The 24,260-nt window shown below is 37.9% G+C and overlaps 1 protein-coding gene across 4 annotated transcripts in view; it reads right to left on the bottom strand.

Annotated features, from left to right (window-relative positions):
• Window positions 1–24,260, bottom strand: part of ABI3BP (ABI family member 3 binding protein) — a 276,389-nt gene that overhangs the window by 195,812 nt on the left and 56,317 nt on the right. For all 4 annotated transcript variants that reach the window (XM_032631466.1, XM_032631463.1, XM_032631465.1 and 1 more), the window contains exon 2: window positions 17,988–18,167. In XM_032631466.1, the coding sequence (XP_032487357.1) occupies window positions 17,988–18,167 (180 nt within the window). The remainder of the gene's footprint in view (window positions 1–17,987; window positions 18,168–24,260) is intronic.

Genomic DNA, 24,260 nt, shown 5'->3' with positions numbered 1-24,260 from the left:
ATGGACTTAACTGATATTTACAGGACATTCCATCCAAAAACAACAGAATACACTTTCTTCTCAAGTGCTCATGGAATCTTCTCCAGGATAGATTATATCTTGGGTCACAAATCAAGCCTTGGTAAATTTAAGAAAGTTGAAATTGTATCAAGTATCTTTTCTGACCACAATGCTACAAGACTAGATATCAATTACAGGAAAAAATCAGTAAAAAAAAAAAAAAAGTACAAACATATGGAGGCTAAACAATACACTATTAAATAACCAAGAGATCACTGAAGAAATCAAAGAGAAAAGCAAAAAATACCTAGAAACAAATGACAATGAAAACATGATGACCCAAAACATATGGGATGCAGCAAAGGCAGTTCTAAGAGGGAAGTTTATAGCAATACAGTCTTACCTCAAGAAACAAGAAACATCTCAAATAAACAACCTAACCTTGCACCTAAAGCAATGAGAGAAAGAAGAACAAAATAACCCCAAAGTTAGCAAAGGAAAGAAATCATAAAGGTCAGATCAGAAATAAATGAAAAAGAAATGAAGGAAACGATAGCAAAGGTCAGTAAAACTAAAAGCTGGTTCTTCGAGAAGATAAACAAAATTGATGAATCATGAGCCAGACTCATCAAGAGAAAAAAGAACACGCATATCAACAGAATTAGAAATGAAAAAGGAGAAGTACAAACTGACACTGCAGAAATACAAAGGATCATGAGAGATTACTACAAGCAAATGTATGCCAATAAAATGGACAACCTGGAAGAAATGGACAAATTCTTAGAAAAGCACAACCTTCCAAGACTGACCCAGAAAGAAATAGAAAATATAAACGGACCAATCACAAGCACTGAAATTGAAACTGTGATTAAAAATCTTCCAACAAACAAAAGCCCAGGACCACATGGCTTCACAATTCATAATATCAACATTTACAGAAGAGCTAAGAAACACTTATCCTTCTCAAACTCTTCCAAAATATAGTAGAGGGAGGAACACTTCCAAACTCATTCTACGAGGTTACCATCACCCTGATACCAAAACCAGACAATGATGTCAGAAAGAAAGAAAACTACAGGCCAATATCACTGATGAACATAGATGCAAAAATCCTCAACAAAATACTAGCAAACAGAATCCAACAACACATTAAAAGGCTCATACACCATGATCAAGTGGGGTTTATCCCAGGAATGCAAGGATTCTTCAATATATGCAAATCAATCAATGTGATAAACCATATTAACAAATTGAAGGAGAAAAACCATATGATCATCTCAATAGATGAAGATAAAGCTCTCAACAAAATTCAACACCCATTTATGATAAAAACCGTCCAGAAAGTAGGCATAGACGGAACTTACCTCAACATAATAAAGGTCATATATGACAAACCCACAGCAAACATCATTCTCAATGGTGAAAAATTGAAACCATTTCCTCTAAGATCAGGAACAAGACAAGGTTGTCCACTCTCACCACTATTATTCAATATAGTTTTGGAAGTTTTAGCCATAGCAAAAAGAAATAAATAGGAATCCAAATAGAAAATGAAGAGGTAAAGCTGTCACTGTTTGCAGATGACATGATACTAAACATAGAGAATCCTAAAGATGTTACCAGAAAATTACTAGAGCTGATCAATGAATTTGGTAAAGTAGCAGGATACAAAATTAATGCACATTAATATCTTGCATTCCTATATAGTAATGATGAAAAATCTGAAAGAGATATTAAGGAAACACTCCCATTTACCATTGCAGCAAAAATAAAATACCTAGGAATAAACCTACCTAAGGAGACAAAAGACCTGTATGCAGAAAACTATAAGACACTGATGAAAGAAATTAAAGATGATACAAACAGATGGAGAGATATACTATGTTCTTGAATTGGAAGCATCAACATTGTGAAAACGACTATATTACCCAAAGCAGTCTACAGATTCAATGCAATCCCTATCAAACTACCACTGGCATTTTTCACAGAACTAGAACAAACAATTTCACAAGTTGTATGGAAACACAAAAGACTCGAAATAGCCAAAGCAATCTTGAGAAAGAAAAATGGAGCTGGAGGAATCAGGCTCCCAGACTTCAGACTATACTACAAAGCTAAAATAATCAAGACAGTATGGTACTGGCAGAAAAACAGAAATATAGATCAATGGAACAGGATAGAAAGCCCAGTGATAAACCCACACACATATGGTCACCTTATTTTTGATAGAGGAGGCAAGAATATACAATGGAGAAAAGACTCTTCAATAAGTGGTGCTGGGAAAACTGGACAGGTACATGTAAAAGAATGAAATTAGAACACTCCCTAACACCATACACAAAAATAAACTCAAAATGGATTAAAGACCTAAATGGAAGGCCAGACACTATAAAACTCTTAAAGGAAAACGTAGGCAGAACACTCTGACATAAATCACAGTAAGATCCTTTTTGACCTATCTCCTTGAGAAATGGAAATAAAAACAAAAATAAATGGGACCTAATGAAACTTAAAAGCTTTTGAACAGCAAAGGAAACCATAAACGAGACAAAAAGACAACCCTCAAGAATAGGAGAAAATATTTGCAAACGAAGCAGCTGACAAAGGATTAATCTCCAAAGTTCACAGGCAGCTCACGTAGCTCAATATCAAAAAAACCAAACAACCCAACCCAACCCTTGGACAGAAGACCTAAATAGACATTTCTCCAAAGAAGATATACAGATTGCCAACAAACACACAAAAGGATGCTCAATATCACTAATCATTAGAGAAATGTAAATCATAACTACTGTGAGGTATCAGCTCACACCAGTCAGAATGGTCATCATCGAAAAATCTACAAACAGGGCTTCCCTGGTGGCACAGTGGTTGAGAGTCCGCCTGCCGATGCAGGGGACACAGGTTTGTGCTCCGGTCCGGGAAGATCCCACATGCCACAGAGCAGCTAGGCCCGTGAGCCATGGCCGCTGAGCCTGCGCGTCCAGAGCCTGGGCTCCGCAACGGGAGAGGCCACAACAGTGAGAGGCCCACGTAACGCAAAAAAAAAAAAAAATAAGTACAAACAATAAATGCTGGAGAGGGTATGGAGAAAAAAGAACCCTCTTGCACTGTTGGTGGGAATGTAAATTGATACAGCCACTATGGAGAATAGTATGGAGGTTCCTTAAAAAACTAAAAATAGAACTATCATATGACCCAGCAATCCCATTACTGGGCATATTCCCTGAGAAAACCATAATTCAAAAAGAGTCATGTACCACAGTGTTCACTGCAGCTCTATTTACAATAGCCAGGACATGGAAGCAATCTAAGCATCCATCAGCAGATGAATGGATAAAGAAGATGTGGCACATATATACAATGGAATATTAGCCATGAAAAGAAACGAAATTGAGTTATTTGTAGTGAGGTGGATGGACCTAGAGACTGTCATACAGAGTGAAGTCAGAAAGAAAAATAAATACCATATGCTAACACATATATATGGAATCTAAAAAAAAAAAAAGGTTCTGAAGAGCCTAGGGGCAGGACAGGAATAAAGACGCAGATGTATAGAATGGACTTGAGGACATGGGGAGGGGGAAGGGTAAGCTGGGATGAAGTGAGAGAGTGGCATGGACTTATGTACACTACCAAATGTAAAATAGATAGCTAGTGGGAAGAAGCCGCATAGCACCGGGAAATCAGCTGGGTGCTTTGTGACCACCTAGAGGGGTGGGATAGGGAGGGTGGGAGGGAGATGCAAGAGGGAGGAGATATGGGGATATGTGTATGTGTATAGCTGATTCACTTTGTTATAAAGCAGAAACTAACACACCATTGTAAAGCAATTATACCCCAATAAAGATGTTTAAAAAAAAAAAAAAAAAATTTATGTATCAATGAGTCAAAGGAAGCTCCCTCACAAGCCCCAGGGATGCAAAAGCAGTGTCATTAATAAGCAGCTTTATTCTTTCTTAGATTTATATAAAATAGTGGTATGATTTATAGTTAAAGGTACTTTCGGATTTGATAAGCTAAGGTAACTATTTTATTGGCAATCAATGTGGCATATCATAAGACTTCTATTAAGTACAACATCATCCACAAAACCTGAAAAAAAAATCTATGGTCATGGAAATCTCCATATAGAAAATTATTAGTTTTTCTCTGCATCTGCAAGCATCCACATGCCACACTTAGCTGTAATCTGACCTGAGGGGTACAATCCAAATTTAAGTATTCCCTTTATCTTCTAACATTTGGCAGACAGCTCCTGTGCCTTATTTCATCAACACTGAGTAATGTCTGTTTGAAAATTACCCTTGAAAAGCCTCCTTCTGTTTTAAGCCCAGGCAGAGAGTCCCACTCGTGGACTATTCAGTTCTTAAAAAGCACAATCTTAAGTGCGGCCACTTTGCGGGTAAGCAAACAGAGCTTCAGGGGGGCCCTTGGTGCTGCAGTTCTGTCTCAGCTGCCTTGCCCGTGCTGCAGACACTGTTCCCTCACCTGCTGGTCCATGAAGGAGGGCTGGAAGAGAGCAGTCTCGCTGAGAGAGGGGTGCAGTCTGGTGAGCGGGTTGGAAGGTAAAAAGACCATAAAATGCTACTTGTCTACTCATGGCTTGAAAGGCTACTCTAAGCAGTTGTAAATTTCAGTCCTGTAACCAACCTTGCTCCCTGTGCCCACCCCCATTCTCACATTCCGGTGACAAGTAAGGATAACAAATTGACACCACAGCAGCAAACTGCTTTCAGCAATGGGGTACAAATGATTTGTATTTGCGGTACACGGGCCTCCCACTGCCGTGGCCTCTCCTGTTGCGGAGCACAAGCTCCAGACGCGCAGGCTCAGCGGCCATGGCTCACGGGCCCAGCCGCTCCGCGGCATGTGGGATCTTCCCGGACCGGGGCACGAACCCGCGTCCCCTGCATCGGCAGGTGGACTCTCAACCGCTGCGCCACCAGGGAAGCCCAAATGATTTGTATTTGAACCGAAGTCCACATCCATTCTGAAGACTGGTTACTAGAAAATGAGAAGCTCAAATATCACTGAGGTAACAGATGTATCCTGTCAAAAGGCAGTGTTAACAAAGCTCACCACAAAACACATCTGTAATAATTAAGTAACCCTAAAGTAATTACATATTAACAAGCTCTAACAGTGGCCCTTGATAGTCTTGACCAACTCAGGAATATCACTGACATCCTTTCAGGACGTTCAGTGGCCCTTTTGGAAAAACACTACTGGGGCATTTTTCTGGAAAACTGGGGAAATCCTGCTAAGTCATAGCTTTGCAAAGCCTCATGGAAGCCAGAAGTCCAAATAGAAGACAGTAGTTATAAGTAGTGCCAGTTCTGCTCTAAATTTACTATGCTTACTGAATTTATGAATACAGAAGTTTAGCAAATTTTAATAAATCACTAAGTAGATTACTAGTACCCTGCCCTTAGCTGTACATAAAAATGAACGTCTGTAGCATCATAAATCATCACAGATAAAAGTCCTCCACCTTTTAGAGTATTTCTAAGCCTCTGCAGGAAGATGTGGGCTGAGGATCACGTGGGATCTGGCCCAGATTCAGTTCATATTTTGTTCATTTCTGTACCTTTAAACCTAGAAACACAGTAATTGCACAACAAACATTTTCTGAAAGAATGAACGAATCTTTTTCTCTACCCCTTTATTGCCTGGGGCTGGAGTAAAGATGGAGGAAGTTTGATGCTTTGCAGAAAGGAAACAAAAATAAGTATAGGTCTGGGAAATAGCTGTCAGCAACAGCAAATAATCTTTTGAAAAGCAGGTAAACTTCAACCACTGAATTCGTCTTTGAGGAGCCTATCTGTAGAACTGATATTTTTTTCCTTTGAAGTTCTTTCTTATAAATAGTATGTGGTTTTGTGTGTAAGGATAATCCTTACCTTTCACCTGAAAAGTAATTTAAGCCAGATTTTAAAGGAAATCCTACTAATCACTGTTCAGGCCTTATTTCTGTTAAACATTACAAAATCACTTGGAAAATGAACAAATGCCCATTTTGACGAAGCATTCTGCTGTGCCCTGGGGCTCCGAGACAGTTCTGGTTTCTCTCAGCCCTTAAAAGGCAGCCTGAGGGCCCTGGCGCCCAAGCAGGGTGGGACAATGGTGAAGGTTAAACAATCCATAAAAGGCGCAGCCACCTTGGACCGCAGAGCAACTGCTAATGCAAAAATGACTAGGAGCATCTGCCATTGGTGGGATTCTAGAATGTTCAGTCATAGACCACAGAAGGGAGCTGACATGAAGCTCATGTTGGTATGTATGTTCAGAACAGATGGCAGCAGTGAGAAGCAGCCCCTCATCTCTGTGCTGCAGAGTGAAGCCTCTAAATAAGAGATGACAACCCAGCTTTGATGAGAAGAGAGGGCGTGGAAAAGGTGGAGGTGGAAGGAAGAGGTTCAAAGGGGCTTTTCCTAAACACTGTAAGGTGGACCCCTGAAAGCTCTGCCACACTCCTTCACTCTTCAGTTTGCTGTCTGGAAGGAAAGATGCACCCTTTTTCCAAATAGAGGAGCATTTCAATGACAGATTTCAATGTGGAAAACATTGCTGAAAACTTTTCCTGAGAGTTTTCCTATAATTTCGGTGAGAGCTGCGGAGGCGAAGCTACTGAAAATACACACTTCGCCTGGTGCTTACTACGTAAGTTTATGACCCCAATCAATGCAAAAATCAAATGATGGATCTGCTATTTTAAAAGTAACATTAAAGACACCAAAATATAAAACATTTTCTCTCTTTCATGGACTCTGTCTTGACCTGTCATGGTATTGTTGTGCCCTGCGGAGGCGTGCAAACCCTCACCTCCCCCCATCCCCACTCTCCTGACTGTGTGGGACCCTTTCCCACCAGAGGCAGCCTCAGCATCAAAGCACCTTACCCCACACCTTAGCCCTCAGGGCAAAAAAAGCCAGTCTCCCTTTCCCAAAGGCCCGCCATCAGAACCCATAGACCCCAAGGGATTGTAACCTCAGTCCTGGGACAGAGCTACCTGAATGGGGGTGGGAAAGAAGCTAACGCACTGTGTCACTGCCAGCCAGTGCGGGGACTGCTGCCACCACATCCCGCCAGATGTCATCAAGGGGGGGAGGTGCCCACCAGACCCTCCCTGCATCCACACCCAAGCCCCTGCCCAAGGTGGAGGGCAGTAGTAGTTGCTAAGTGGAGGTGGGAAGAGGAAGGCCTACAGCAGCGGGTGGGGGACCAGGCAGTTGAGAAGCAAATTAAGGGAGGGAGTGGCAGACAAAGACAAGAGCCCAGGCGCCAAGCCCTCAGCACACACACCGTTGTCCCATCCCACCTCACTGATGAGATAAAACTGAAAAGTAAGCTTACTAAAATTTCCAAGACAGCAAAGCATTAAACTTCACTGCAGGGCTCCTCTGAGTGCACTGGTCACATGCCCAGGAAGCCACACTCGACCTGCCCCTCCATCCCCAATCCCTCCCCGCATCCTGACCACAACCCAGATGGACCATTACTCATTTCCTGTCATCCTGGCGTTCAGTCTGGAGCTTCTCACTCAGCCACTGTCCCAAGCTAACCCTGCCTTACTTGCAAGCACTGACAAATTCTCTCCCTGACCCTGGAAACCAATACTTGAACTCTTTCTCCTACCACTTGCTGCCACAGCCAGTACCCATCCTTTCCTGGCTTAGAGACCTGTTAGACGTTAAAACTGTTGACTTCATTGCCGGTAGTTTTTTCCTTGCCTGTGTTTTATATGTGCACCCCACAGAGAAATTTAATGTAGGGTGTTGTTTGTGAACTTGTTTAATGTTTGGCAAGGGCTTGCTCTTGATGGAGAGCCTGCACACACACACATTTTCCAGTGAATGCATCAGGTTTTTAATGTTATCTCTACAGGAAATATGACTGAAAAGTTGGGACTTTGGATATTTTCCTTTCAAATAATAAAGCTAGATCATGTTAACTATTAGGTGGTAAACCAGAGCCTTCAAATCGGCAAGGTGTTTTCTTTCTTTTTAAATGCTCAGTCAGCGTTACCATGCGGGGGTTGAGGGGTCAGGAATAATTCCCAGGAGACGAGTTTGTACGTAGGGTTCAAAGGTTACATAACACTTAGATGCCATGGGGAAAGCACTATAGCATGGTAGTCAAATGCACCGGCTTTAGAGCCAGCCTGCACCTGCAGACTCCTTCACTTCTCAGGGATTTACTGTCTTCATTGGGAAGAAGAGGATGCTAATAGTAGCTGCATCAAGGGGTTGCTGTGAGGAATCAATGACCCATCTCTGTAAAGCACTTGGCCCAGCATGTTGTAGGTGCCCAATGACATTAAAGCATCAGCTCGTGGGTTGGTGAAAACTTCCACTCCAGCATTTGGTGAGCAGCTACTATGCCCTCAGCCTCGTTCGTGAAATGCATCAGGCAAACCTGTGGCAAACCTCTTCTCCTTGAGCAGTACCCCCAGTGGCAGAGAAAAGGCTGAGCTATTAGCTTGGAATCAGGTGATGAAAGACTGGGGGACGATGCTAAGAATTCAAGGCTTTCTCCCATGTGTGTATTATGCACATAATTTTTCAACTAAACTGGAACACTTTTGAGAGAAATGGGAGCATCATTAATAATTAAGCCAGAACAGCAGGTGTAAGCCATAACCAGGCCTGAGAAATAAGGTAGAGTCAACGCTGTAAGCCAGTTACATCATTTTTTTTCTCCTAGAGATTTCTACCCCAGGCAAAGAGGGACTTTATTGTGTTGACTGGGAGACCTGCCCAGCAAACTCCCAGCAAATTCTGGGGAGTCATTTCCTACACGCACAGATCTATTGACCCTGATCATGGAGTACACGAGGGATGGTGAGAGTCAGCTCTCACCCTGAGCAGCTGTTTGGTTGGTGAGACAAGACTAGTGAAAACAAAAACAAAATCATGAAAATGGAACAATCCAAACCAGAATGTGACTAAATGCTGGCGCTCGCAGCATAGCACTTCAGACGGGATCAGTATGTGACAGAGTGTTGTGTCCAGAGAAAGTAAAATGTTTAAGGAAATAATATATGGGTAGTTAGGAAACTAGGATTTGATTGTAGTCCTTGGTTTTGAGATGCATTCCTAAAAGTAAAGGAAATTACAAAGTCTAAACATTATCTAGGATCTGTCCCAGATAACCCTCTAATTTATCCTCCTATTGGCAGCTATCTTTCTAAGACCACTTCTCATCAACAAGCCTCTTGCCATAAATCTGGGACAGGGTATACTTTTGACCCATGACAAAAGGGCCATACGCTATTTGGGGGAACCCTTCTAGAAATAACTAAGAATAAATTTTTTAAAGTTAGATTTTGGTCTCAGTGCACTGTGCAATACCTTTGAAAAAAATTGTTGTGCTTTATATAAGAATATTGAGTTTCTTTTATTGTATTTCCAAGAAATGATAAATTTGGAGACAGTTTATCTATTGTTTGGTGAGATCAGGAAGACCATGGAAACATTATAGTTGAATCCGATAGAAAAAATAGAACTTTGAAAAGATGTTATCTTTTTTTATAAAAAATAGAACTTTGAAAAGATGTTATCTTTATCTTAAAACAGGTGAAATAGGCATATGTTATCAAACAAGGCTTTTCTGTTATAAACTCATGGCGAATTGTTTCAGTGGTGGCATAACATTTATTAAGAAATTGGTACCCACTAGGCCAATTTCTTTAAAAATTCCCCTTTGAAGCTTACTCAAGTTCTGCTAAATTTTGCACCTTGGAGGAAAATAAAGTGATTCTGAGATTCCTATTATTTTAATGAAAAATCTGGATTAATCTTGACTATTTAAAGCCAAATACTTCCCAGTGATAAAACCATTTCCAGAGAAAGAACTAAGTAAGAAATAGTTTTAAACAGAAGAGAAAAAAGCATCTTAAATGTGACCCACAGCTGTTTCAGACTTCCTGGGTCTCTCCCTTGACTCTCACCCATTCATTCATTCATCATGCTTCTAAATTATGACAACATTGGACTTGAAAAAGAAATCTAAGGCTTCTAGGGTCCTTAGCTCCTGGGAGTTTTCTATTTGTATAGAGTCTGGGAACAGACTAGATACACCAAAATAAAAACAAATAGCAATTTATTAAGAATGATGGTCAAAGAAAATGCTTAGCCTCTAGGATATTCACGGAGAGAGATAAAAATGTTGCCTTCCTTGGCCAGATATGGCCTTAGGAAGAGTAGGGGCAGTAGGGCTTGACAGGGCAGCTTACAATAAAGAAAGATGATGTTGGTGGTATGGGTAGAAGAGACCAAGTTTTGGGGACATAGGAACTGCTTTACATATTTTAACTCATTTAAACCTTAATGAGTTAGGTAGCCAATGGCTCCTTCCATGATACATGGCCTTTCTGTCTGTTTACTACTTAAAGGACATTATAAAAAAAAAAAAGAAGTAAATAAAATAAAGGACATTATAGAAGCAACAAATCAAGGGCTTGTGTGTACTTTCCACTGTAGAAGAACAGATAAAATTCCCTACGTTTTGAGAGGCGGTAGAGTGCAGTGTTTCAGAGCTCAGGTTCTTGAGCCAGACTTCCTGGGTTCAAACCCTGGTGCTATTTACCATCTGAGGCACTTTGGGAGGTTTACTTAAAACTCTCAGAGGTTCAGTTTTCTTATGTGTAAAAGGGCACTAATACTACTACCTACCCCTGCATAACTATCATATCCCTCATCTGCATTTTGGGACTACCTTGTATTCACCGCAGGAGGCTATTTTGCTCTTTCCACTCAGTCTCTTGCTAATTCTGCCAGAGATGAGGAGAACTTAGCTGGCTTCAATGGCTGACACTGTATCTTTTCTTCCTGTTAGTTTACCTTGCCCATTTTCACTAGTTATTTTTCAGCTTAATTAATTCCTTATATAGTTCCTTCAGTTATTTTCAACCTCCAATTTTTCTTCAGTGAATCCACCATCACCTTCCTTGTGGCACTTACAATAAATATTCACTCGTTTTTTGTCATTAGGTAATATTTATCCTTCCCTGTAGTAAACAGTAGAATATCTATTATTTTGTATTTCATCCCACTTCCATAAAAATGAATAGAGCATGCTTAAATATTTTTATGATGAAGAGAAAAGGACAGCTGAAGTTCTAAGGGCTGCAAGGATGAGAGAAAATTGTGCATTTGCTCTTGCTTTCTATACAAATGTAAAAATTAAGGGTAAAACTTGTAAGGGGTGTTAATAATATAGAGAAATATAAATTGCACTTATAAGCATATAATTTTCATATCTGAATCATTGTAAATAAATTTTATTCAAAAAAATTTTTAATTAATTTTCCCCAGTGAAATAAAAGCAAGAAATGTCAGAATAAGAAACTGATGATTGAAGTTTGGCCTGAACTTGTTAAGATAAAACTACCATCCATTAAAATAAATGAAACAGTGGCAAGGTCTTATTTTGATCTATATTTAGTAGGACAGGTCAAAATTCTTGCCATGTTCTTGCTAAAAATTGCTTTGTAAGACAGAGACAAGAAAAGTGAAATCTAGGGATGCCAAACCCTTTCAGCTGTTTCTTGCGAAGATTCACCTTCTCCTTTGGAGGCCACGGCTGTGAAACTCTAATAAGAGTCACCTGACAACACTATTCAGCCAAATTGCACTGAAAGGGAATCCCCCCTTTAGGACTAAAAGACGGTGACTATGGAAGACACTTGTGTGTGCGCCAAGAGTGCTGTGTCACTGTCTTAGCTTTTGCTTCTTTGGTTTCTTAATCAGTTTGGGGAGTTATCCTTTCCAAGAAAACACTTCTTAGTTGCGATAGACAGTAGTATGGTTACTTCTTTTCAGTTACCGACAGCTCTGCTAAAACAATCTACCTCTGCAATTTTACTGACACTGCATCCTCCAATAAACAACACAGAAAATGAAAGCACAGGACTATTACTTAGACTAAGGTTTTTTAATCTAAGCGCTAAAATCTTAGAGCTGACCAAAACTTTACCAGTGATTTAGTCCATTCATTATTAGCAACTGAAACAAAGCTCAGAAAGTTCGGTATATTATCTAAAACCACTCAGTTTGTTATAATAGCAACTAACAAAAATTATAAAACATACCTACTCTGTGCTAGGGTTTATGTTAGTCTTATCATAATAATTTATAGTCTTCACAAATAACTTATAGTCTTCACAACACTCCTGAATGATTATTTTTCTATTTTATAGATGAAAAAAATGAAACTGAGAGAAGTTCAATGACTTACCCAGAACTACTCCGTAGTAAGTAGTTGTGTTGAGTTTGAACCCAGGTCCGTCTCCCTGAAAACATACATATTCTTTCCCCACATGGTGCTGCCTCTCCAGGCAGAGAAGGATCTTTCCTAGAATGTAGATATTAGCATTCTGGTCCAGGATCTCTCCAGGGCAGAGCACCTCAGGGCTATCGGTATCGCGTCCGCCTCCTCCCTAGCAGGAATCACTCTGAGGGGTTACCGGCAAGATGGCAACCAGGGCGAGTAACTGAGAGGCTCAGTGTGAGAAACTCGCTCTCTTAGGGCGGTGAATGTAAAGGTTAGCAGCTGTGAGAACATGAGGATTAAGCAATTTGCCCTCTTAGATCCCTTTGAAGTCCTAACACCTGGTTGGAAGACAAATCCTTAAGTCAGAATTCCTGGTAGTGATAAACATATATGACTTTTTTCCAATTTAAGCTTTTCTTGCAGTAAGGATACTAAAATAACTCCTTAACTTGCTCTAAAAAACAGATGGAATGTAACTTTTTCCTTCCCAGGTGACGTTGATTAAAGTATTTTCAGAGGTCAAGAGAACATCATGAAGTATGAGTCTATAAAGATTCAATGTCAAAAAATTCTCATTTTTTTCCTTTTTTGGATGTTTGCAAAATTACCAACAGCTGAACATAAAAGTAACAAAGCAAAAATTGAATGTGTAAGCCAGAAATGAGAACATTCATGATGTGGGAAAAAAGGTTATGGGAAACTAGCAGATCTATTATATAAGAATCATATTTTAGCACATCATTGCAGGACTCAAGGCCATTAATGGTTATTAATAGTCACCTGGGAAAATACTACTTTTTCTACTGCTCCAATTAATCTACAAAAATCTTAGAAGATTCTACAGAAGTAAAAGTTTTACAGACGTTTCATATGAATTTTAATTTCCAAAATAGCAAAAGGGAATATTTTATGGTTTTTATTTTTACATGTAAGAGCAGCAAGTGACTTTTGAAAGTACCTCTGTCAATACTAGATAGATAGATATTAAAATAAATGTAGAAATGCTTATAAATGATTATTTAGTAGGAGTCTTAGTCCACATATCACTAAACGTTAACTTCAATATTTCTGAATGATCAACAGCTTCTCACTTCAGTGGTGGGATCTTTTAAACACATCAAGAAGTGGAATGAGTCAAACAAAGTGACACTTAATATTTGTTTCGAAAACGAAAGTAAGTTACAATATCTGGGTATAGTTTGGTGCAACTGAAGAAATACTACTATCCTCTTACAGAATAAAGTAAGAAGAGGGGTTATAAGTGACACTTTTTTTCCATAAAGAAATAAAAATTCTTTGCTCTTGCCACTTGGACCCAAGGGATTTCAACTCATCACTTTATGATCATGAATTCACTAACATGCCCACAGCACATCTGTGAAAAATAGACTTTATTACTGTTTTACAGATGAACAGAATTGAGAATGACCATACTGTAAATTGGTAGCAGAAAGGGAATAGAATAGAGACACAAATTTCAAACATACAGTCTGTGCCAGGCAGAATAATAGCCCTCAAAGACTGCCCACATCCTCATCTTCAGGACATGTGAATACCTTAGGTTACATGACACAGGAGAATTAAGGTTGCAGATACAATTAAGATTGTTGATCCACTGACCTTAAAATGTGGAGAGTAGCCTGGATTATCCAGGTGGGCTCAATATAATCATGAGGATCCTTAAAAGTGGAAGAGGGAAGGCAGAAGAGATCAGAGTGATGTGGTGTGAGCCATGTTTGACCCAATGTTGTTGGATTTTTTTTTATTGAAGTATAGTTGATTTATAATATTATATTACTTTCAGGTGTACAGCATAGTGATTCAGTATTCTTACAGATTATACTCCATCAAAAGTTATTATAAAATAATGGCTATAATTTCCTCTGCTGTATGATATATCTTTGTTGCTTTTCTATTTTATACCTAGTAGTTCATATCTCTTAATCCCTTGCCCCTGCTCCCTCTCCTTTCCCCTTTGGTAACCACTAGTTTGTTTTCTATATCTGTGAGTCTTTTTCTGTTTTGTGTGTACATATATATATATATATATATATATATATATATATATTCATTTGTATTGTTTTTTAGATTTGAAAGTAGAAGAGGAATGTGGGCCCCTCTAGAAGCTGCAAAAAAGCAGGGAACAGGTTCTCCCCTCAGAGCCTCCAGAAAGGAATGCAGCCCTGCCTACAACCTTGACTTTAGCCTAGAGAGACCCGCATTGGGCTTCTGACATACAGAACTATAAGATAATAAATTTGTGATGTTTTAAGCCGCCAAGTTTGTGGTAATTTGTTATAGTGGCAATTGAAAACTAATACACAGCTGTTTAATCATTTAAGAGCCATTACTACAATCATAATCATTAAAAAAGACTGTAAATAATCAATTTAAGCAACCAGAGGATAACATTTAATTTGGAAATGCAAGTCCATTTTGAAGTAATAAAAGTAGAAGCACACAGATTCCTTGGCATAAAGAAAGATGGAAAAGGAAATATCTAAGAGGAATGTTTTTTTCCTTTTCCACCAGAATACTAGAAGAGAAAGGAGATAAATAAAAAAAGCACATTGATCTAAAGGATAAGGTAAGAGTTTTAAAAATGCTGCTTGCAATAGCCTTCCAGGAGAAGTTTGGGAAGCTTTGTGCTTAGAGATCTTTAAGATACACAGTGATCTGTTCTAGGATGGTTTAGATATATATTAGCCTGATGACAAGGGCCTAGACTAGACAATCTCTCATGGCCTCCTCCAGCCTAAATATTCTACACAGACTTGACTCTGTTCCATTCAGTGCCACAATATTTATTACCTATCTACACAATGTAGGTCATCCTGCTATGAATAACCAAATAAGACATAAACTTTGACTTTAAAAAGTTCACAGTTTAATAGTGAACCAGAGTTAAACAACCAACCATATTTAAGTTAGACAATGAAAAGAATCATAGGGGTGGATAAGTGATATATTGATTAAAAATCATTAAATATCTAAAAATCAATGCAGAATAACCAATGCATTCTTACTGATTATAAAACAAACAACATCATTGGTCACCACTGTAGATTTCCAGGCATCAACTTATTACGATGAGAATTTATCCTGTCTTTCCTAAAACACTAGATAAGAAACGTGGAAAAGTAAATAAAATTCTTTAATGTAGAATTTCAGCTAAAAAATACAGAAGGAATGATAGAATTAGATTCTATCTAGAATGTAAAACTACCAAACTACCATTTTACAACCTCTGTATAAAATAATGCATCTGGGCAATGAGCATTGATAGATGCTAAAAGCATTAAGTGAAAATTTGATGATGAATTTTATAATGGAGGGATCAGGCTGAGGCCACCTAAACACACCAAACTGCTTTAACATCACTAAGTATGACACCAGCCATTATGTACCTCTTTGGGAGTTGTTAGGAAATAAACCATACCATCTATAAAGTATTCTTTCCTCCCAAATACTTAACCCAAATCTAAATATCTTTCACAGGAAAGTCAGGGATAGAGGAGCCAGTTCAAAGAGACATGGAAGCAGTCAGTTAAATACAGAATGTGAACCAGGATGCATAATCCAATTTCTCCAGCAAATCAATGACGTTTAAAAAGGGAAGGGAGAGAGGACTGTTATGGAATAAAAGAGACTAATGAGACCTAACAGCCAAACCTAACATGTAGAACATATAGGATCCTGATTCAAAAAAGAAACAACCCTAAGAAGGCATTTTTAAAGATCACCAGAGAAATTTAAATATGGACTAGGTATAAAAAAAATATTATGGGATTATTGTTATAATGTGATAAGAGCAAGGCATTATTAAAATTATTTCTTATCTATTAGAGGTGCATACTGAGGTGTTCATAAATTTTACAAATATGATATCTAGTTACGCTTTTAAATACCCCTAAAAATAGCGTGTGTGAAGAATACATGGAAAGAAATTAGCAAAACAGTGCTATGTATTTAAGTTGTATGATGAGACATGAGGGTAATTACAGGTTTCCCTCTCCTTATATGTTTGAATTTTTTCATAATAAAAAGTTTTAAGGAATGAAAATAATTGTAAAGAAATAAAAAGATACCTAGTCTATTTGATCATCCCTCATCACTGAATTAGTAAAAGCTTGGTATATCTGTGCTAGAAATTTTCTTTATAGTTTTCTACACATATTTTTCATTAGCAGTCTGACTTCTATCACTTTAGGATTGAATGCCTTCCACATCATAGGGAAAGGATGTTTATTTCTGACCAAATTTGCAATCTATATTACCAAGGATAAAAAATTATCATAGTAAAATATTACTTCTAATGCTCAACAAGTAAAGGAGCAGTAGATCTGTTTCCGCTTGTTTGGGGGTACGTATACAGCTTCCAGTCACTTTCTATAGTGAAGGGTGAATATGGTGGGGAAATATTTGCAAATTTTTAAATTCCTTATGGTTTATATGGTCAAGGTTAGTGTTGTTACATTTGTCAAAGTGCCTAATTCCCAAATTTTGAAGGGTTACAAACTGTAATGTGTCTGCTTTAAAGTGCTTATCTTATGTAAAATTCAGTCCAGACATTTATAATTAATAATGTTACTCTCTTGCCTAATTTTATTTATTTATTTATTTATTTATTTATGTTTTGCGGTACGCGGGCCTCTCACTGTTGTGGCCTCTCCCGTTGCGGAGCACAGGCTCCGGACGCGCAGGCTCAGCGGCCATGGCTCACGGGCCTAGACGCTCCGCGGCATGTGGGATCTTCCCAGACCGGGGCACGAACCCATGTCCCCTGCATCGGCAGGCGGACTCTCAACCACTGTGCCACCAGGGAAGCCAGCTTGCCTAATTTTAAAGTACAACAGAGACTTCTCAATGAGAACAAAGGGCTGCAGGACAAAATAGATTCATCTTCAACATTGCTACATATATGCATGAATGTCAGATCTGGTCTACAGTAGTTCAAGTTATAGTATTAAACTTTGGAAGTTCATGAAAAGACTGTTTAGCAATAATCCTAGCAGTGGATCAAAATATAAATCTCATCTTAGGCTATTCAGGAAGCCTTTGACAGCATTTTAAATAGATGATCCCTTCTAAAAAAAATGTTATCCTTTAAAAACCTTTTATTTGCAAATAATTTTTCTGGAGAAGGCTTGAAGGTACCTACATCCTCAAATTACATTTTAATGTGATTAAAAATATTTTCAAAGAAATGTAAAATTTCATAACACAAATACAAACTTTAATCTTTTTGTCTGAAATACCCTAAAAATTTTTAAATGTAACACACTGTCTTTTCTTTTTAAAGGTAGCTTGGCATGAATAGACACCCAGAAAGCTGTAGATGGTATTTTCCACCAGAAGAAAGTAAAGACATAGCAGGGAGGAAAATTAATCCACATAAACAAGCTATGTTACAGAGATTTAAGGTATTTTAGCTAGTTTTTGTCCCTGTGAAAATTTAGTTATGTGGTCAGGGACTGTAGGTATAATGGCAATGAAGTTGATTATTTCTGCAGTATAAGCAGGGTATGCATTACATATTTTTTAATGTAAAAATCTGTGCTATGGGTTACAACAATTATGAAGATGTTTTGTAATTATGGCATTTCGTTCAGCGGAGGGTATAGAAAGAATGATGCTTCGAGATTTATGTATCATATAACACCCATTACCTTTTACCTCTTCTTCCTATGCCTGAAACCCAAAGATCTTACCAACCATGGCCTCAGTGTATTTCCCTTCTGCAGGAAGAGGGAAGTACTGGTTTGGTGATAAGTTGCTTCCATATCCCAGGAGAAAACCTTCCAGTTTTACATTAGGATTTGGACGCAGGAACTTCAAGAGGATGGAGTCACTTGTAGTATTGATGTGGACCTTCAGGTTTGGCCTTTTACCTAAAGATGGAAACAAAAATATAGGTGGCTGTTACTTCACCTCTTTAGCATCCAAAGTTACTGGCTAGAGGCATTGTTACTGGCTAGAGGCATTGTTATTGGAAATTGTGATATCTAGCTACTCAAGATCACAGCACACCCACCAAAACAGCTAAAATACAGATTATTTTGAGATCAAAGAAAACAGACTTAATAACATATAAAGCAAAAGCAGTCTAGAATACAAAGTAAAATCTTAGGGTTTAATATTTTGTAGTTTATTATTGAGCAGGTAAATGGGATTTAAGGCTACCTTGGCTATCCACAGTTGGTCAGAACCTTCATTTTATACATCCTATCTGGGAATGGTGAAAGGATCTGAATTTCTTATCGGTAAATTGAATTACTGAACATTAAAACCCCCAGCTTCCTCAGTGCTGGTCTCCAGCAGTATCCTCGCAGGACTTAGTGATTAACAGAGTTGGAAAGGGAGGGAAGTGGGTGGATTTTGGCTTAGGGGTAACTGAGATAGTAGAATAAGGGATTCTAAAAGGAGCAGGGCTGAGAAGAAAGATGATTAGTTCCATTTGGAGTTCGCTGGGTCAGTGAGACAACTGACTGTTGTCTCAGTGATTAGTCAACTTACTGTTGGAAATGTCCAACAGTAAGTTTACTATCTAAGTGTGATGCTCACAAATGGGGTCCAGATCCATCGGGGTGTCTTTAGTTTATAAATGATTATTGGGTGAACTTCCCCAGAGAGACTGCAGAGTAAGCAGAGAAACTCTATATTTTCAAGGCATTATTATTATTATTTAATTATGAAGGCAACAGGGATGGACACTCACACTAACCAAAGGTCTTGACTAAGCAATGAGGAAACAACACTGTCTTTTGTCTTTGGGGCCAGAAGGAGCTGGGTCCAAACTGCAGCTCTGCCATATACTTATAAGTGTGCCCTGGCTGCTCACTAACCTGTGCTTGAGCCTTCTTTCTTGATTTGTAAATTATGGATAACGATGTCTGCTTTGACAGGTTGTTTACAAAGGTTAGTGCAAATGGCAATATCTTAAAGCTGGTACACAGTAATTGCTTGATAATTGGTTACTTAATCAGGTCCATCCAAAGCCCGTTAGTCACAGTTTAGAAATCCAAAAAAGCTTTGTTAGGTTTTCCTAAGTTCATGTCAAACTAATTTGGCAACAAAACTCAATCTGAACTGTTATGAGGCCACTTAATCTTTCTTTAATCTCACTGAATAGTCAGTGTGACTTATTCACATGTTTAATTATAGGAATCTTTTTTTAAATTAATTTTTATTGGAGTATAGTTGCTTTACAATGTTTTGTTAGTTTCTGCTGTACAACAAAGTGAATGAGTTATCTATCTATCTATCTATCTATCTCCACTCCTTTTAGATTCCCTTCCCATTTAGCTCACCACAGAGCATTGAGTAGAGTTCCCAGTGCTATACAGTAGGCTCTCATTAGTTATCTATTTTATACATAGTAGTGTACCTATGTCAGTCCCAATCTCCCAATTCATCCCACCCCCGCTTCCCCCCCTTGGTAGCCATAAGTTTGTTTTCTACATCTGTGACTCTATTTCTGCTTTGCAAATAAGTTCATCTGTACCATTTTCCTAGATTCTAATTATAGGAATCTTAATTCCTATACTTAAATGTGCTTAATTAAAGGGTGCTGATCAAGACCTCACTCAATAGGTTACTTAATACATGGTCTAGGCATCCTAGTACATTTCTAAAATCCAAAGATTTTCTGAATTCTAAAACAAGTCTGGCTCTGAGAGTTTTAGATAAGAGATTGTGGACTTCAATTATTTTCTTTCTTTCTTTCACTGGGAATTCATATTTTAAAAATATTTTGCCTATTGGGAAGACTGTATTTACTAACTTAATAATTCAGTCTATTTCTCATTAATCAAAGACTTATATTGTATATATACCAGTCAGGACCTCTAAATAGCATGGGTTTCCCAAAGCTATCACTCTAAATTTATACTATTCCAGTCAAAAGTCATCCTGGGCGACCTCAATATAGCCACATAGAAGAATTCCATTAGGCCTTTGAAGCAATAAAAACAACACGTCTTGGAGACCAGGCTGTGGGAACCACTCTCTTACTTTAGCAGTCAGTACTATTTCCAGGTATGTGCATAGTACTTTGTACTTCCCAAGAATTTGATAAAATTTCTATAACTTCTTGGTTCTCTGAATGCTATTGTTACACTTGTGGCAAAAAACCCAGAGACACTGAGCAGCTTATCCAAAAGTCTGAGGGAGACTCATCCCCAGCTCACCTAATCCAATTCTCTTATAGGACAAATGACTAAATTGAGGGCAGCCACACCTCTATCAGTCTGCAGGTGAAGTTCAACGTCAAAACCGCACTTAGGTTCTCGCTAGGCTGGACTTCCTGCTCTCATTTTTATTGCGAACTTTGTCATGACCCAAATGAGTAAGGAGTAGCTAACCCCCATACCGTAATGCTGAAATTGATGCTAACTGATAATGTTTTGTCCTAACTTTATAAAATTTTGATAAGGTGATATATATATATATATCACCTTATCAAAATCATAGATAGACAGATAATCTCACATATATAACACAGATTTTGGTCAAGCCAATTTTCCCCTTCTTAGTTATGTGCCTAGATTAACCCTACAGTTAATCTAGGGTTAATATTCTGCTACCTTATAAGGTTATCGGGTCTCACAATAAATCAAAAAACAGCTGGCCTGTTTCCAACACCTTGTTAGGAAGAAGAGATTAGGAATCTTCATGAACTTAGGTTGCACTCTTTTTGGGCTAAGAGTCAAGAGTCACAGCATCATCACATTAGACCTTTGCTCACAGACTGTGGCCTGATGTACCATGTTATTCCCCCCTTGGAAAGTAGGAAGGATGGCTGTACCAACTGATAAAAAGGAAGGTTGTACACAGAACTACTGACTAACAAAAGTGGAAGTGTTCTTGCTTCCTCTGCCCAGAATTTTCATGACTCCAGTCTTTCTCCCTTTTGCTAATAATTTATGTCAATAAATACATCAACATCATGTAACTTTCTGAATAAATTAGCATTTATCTGACCTACTTTCTCCAAAATTCCAATTCATACTACTCTCTAGAGCTAAACTTTTAAAAGTCCTGAGAAAGAAAAAAGCACACAAACAAATCTTTTCTCAAAACAGCATCACAAATTTAATAGTATATTGAGACTCTCATCCCAGTTCCTTACTGGATCTAGGAACTCAAATCCCTTTATTATCTTGCTACACATGAATTCTGTCTTTTTAAAAAAAATTTTTATTGGAGAATGGTTGATTTACAACATTGTGTTAGTATACCGGAAAGTGAATCAGCTATACATATACATATATCCACTCTTTTTTAGATTATTTTTCCCATGTAGGCCATTACAGAGTACTGAGTAGAGTTCCCTGTGCTATACAGTAAGTCCTTATTAGTTATCTATTTGTTACTTTTCAATATCGCTCATTTCTCTTTGGCCAGTATAAATCTTCTCACATTCTGCAGTGCATACGAGGCCCTGGCCCTACACCTATGCTCACATTGTCACCCAGCATGGATTCCCTCAATACCCCTTTGCTCACTCAGTTATGACCCCACTGACACTTTCAGAGCTCAGCAAAATGGTTAAGTAATTTTTTTGTCCTTTTCATCTGAATAAGTTCCTCAAGTGTCCCTTCAAATGAATGTTTGGACTAGTATTCAATTTTACATTCTTAAACAATTTCCCCAATATTTTAAGGTATATCTCAGTGCATCCTATAATAATTTTTCATCTTTGATAAATTTATCTTCACTCCAAGTAATTCTGGCTTAAAGGCCTGGAACACTAGTCATGTAATAACAGTTATCTTTCAACAGTTAGTGCAAAGACCTCAGGTAAATGACTTACGATAGAGATCATAAAAAAAAGTACAACATGATACAAGCTTAACTAGTAAAACATTGATAAGTAAAGTGGCATACATATCGCCCAGGAAAGCCCAGGAGTACAGAGAAATAAGATTACTGGAAGAATATTTTATTGCATCCTATATGAGAAACAAAGCCTGTACTAATCAAGAGTGAGAGAAAATGAAGAATGTGAGCATTTCAGGAAAGCAATACTAGAACGGCTGAAAAAAAAAGATTGCATGTTGGCAAAGTAGAACTTTGGAACTATGACAGTTGTTTCTAATCCTCTGTTTGCCACACCCTAGGGTATCTCTAAATATTTCCAAGGGTGTTGTGAAATTTTATAAGAAAAAAAAAATCCCTTTCAAAACAAAATTAGAAATAATTCCCATTTAATTTTTAAAAGAAAATACATGCCCTGTGGCATTGAAAACAGTGAGGAAGGTAGTGAGATGAGAAAATCAGACAAAAGGTAGAGCGCTACAAGTTCATAGAACCCTCTAGATCAACCAGACGAGTCAGGTTGCTATTGCTATTGCTATAGGCACAGGTGCTGAGCAGACATTTAATGTTGACCCCAGAATTCTGAGTGCCTGTGGTCAGTGTCAATAAAACTCTGTAAAGAAACATAGCCCAAACACAAGGCACTTAGTTAAGCCAGCTAAACTACCATGGACATCCAGTCACTGATCTGTGAGAAAGGAGTTACCATCACAACCCATTTAGTAGGAGAAATTCTTTCATGTCTAATTTCTCTTCAGGTTATCTTAACACTTTCCAAAATATTTCAGAATGTGGTCTAAATTGCTGATATGAAGTTGGTCACGTTGATAAAACCACTTCAATAGAAAAACTGCAAAACACGAAAGTTCTCTTCTAAAAGTAAAAAATATCTATTAGTGTAGTAGCAGTAAATGCCTTAGCCTCTAAGCTCTCAGTGTTGTAAAACAGTAAATAGCAAGTTTGAGAATAATCAGGTTAGCAATTATTTCCATAAGATATTAAGTAAAAGAATAGCTATAATAGTGATGTCAATAAAATAATGACTCACTTGTTTCAGGATTAAAAGAATAAACCCTATTCTTTTCTATAAACCCATAGTATGTTCCTCTTTTTTTACACACATTCTATTTACATTGCCAACCTGTATACTTGTTCAGTCACTTATTTTGTTATACAAAATCAAATTTTCTCAGACATCAAAATAATTAAATCAGTTTCCATCAGTTCAGATATGATATGTGAAGCATAGGCTTTAAAAAATGATAAATTGGACTTGATCGGATTTTAGTTTTGAACTTTAAAGGGACTAATAAGAAAAAGAAAAGGCTAACTGCAGATTGGCAGAAAACATTTGCAGTACATTTACCAATTAGAGGCTTGCATCCAGAATATTTAGAAGAATATTTTCTACTCAATCAGACAACAAAACATTTAAGAATAAAGGGCAAAAAGCTTGAATAGATCCTTCACTAAAGGAAATATATGATAACCAAGAAGCACATGAAAAGATGACATGAGGGTTGTCAGATGTTTTCAGTAAGGGGTCAAATAGTAAATATTTTAGACTTTGCAGACCAGATGTTCTCTACTGCAACTACTAAACTCTGCCATTGTAGTACAAGAGCAGCTATAGACATTATGTAAATCAGTGGACATGTTTGTGTTCCAATTAAACTATATTTATAAAAATAGGCAGTTGGCTAGATTTGGCCACCCAGTCCTAGTTTACCAACTCCTGGTCAACATCCTTAGTCTTCAGGGAAATGCAAGTTAAAACCACAGTGAGGGATATCATACACATTAAGAACGGCAAAAAATGAAAAGACTGTCAATAACAAGTGTTATGCAGAATTTGGAGCTCTCATACATTTTGAGTATGAATGTTAAATATTTCATGAAGTTTCACCACTGGTGAAAACCGTTGGTCAGTTACCAAATAACCCATCAATTTCATTCCTAGGTATTTACTCAGGAAAAATGAAAATATAAGTTTATGCAAAGACTTGTGTGCAGATATTCAAAGCAGCACCAAAATGGAAAGAACCTAAATGTCCATCACCAGTTGAATGGATAAAAAAATTATGGCTTATCCATACAATGGGATATGAGCCAGCAATAAAACAGAACAGCATTTCAATGTGGTTGAATCTCTCTGGTTTACCATA

The sequence above is a fragment of the Phocoena sinus genome, chromosome 4 (assembly GCF_008692025.1).
Source record: "Phocoena sinus isolate mPhoSin1 chromosome 4, mPhoSin1.pri, whole genome shotgun sequence".
Classification (NCBI taxonomy): Eukaryota; Metazoa; Chordata; class Mammalia; order Artiodactyla; family Phocoenidae; genus Phocoena; species Phocoena sinus.
Note: the sequence above shows the minus strand (reverse complement) of the source record. Positions and strands in the feature narration are given on the sequence as shown.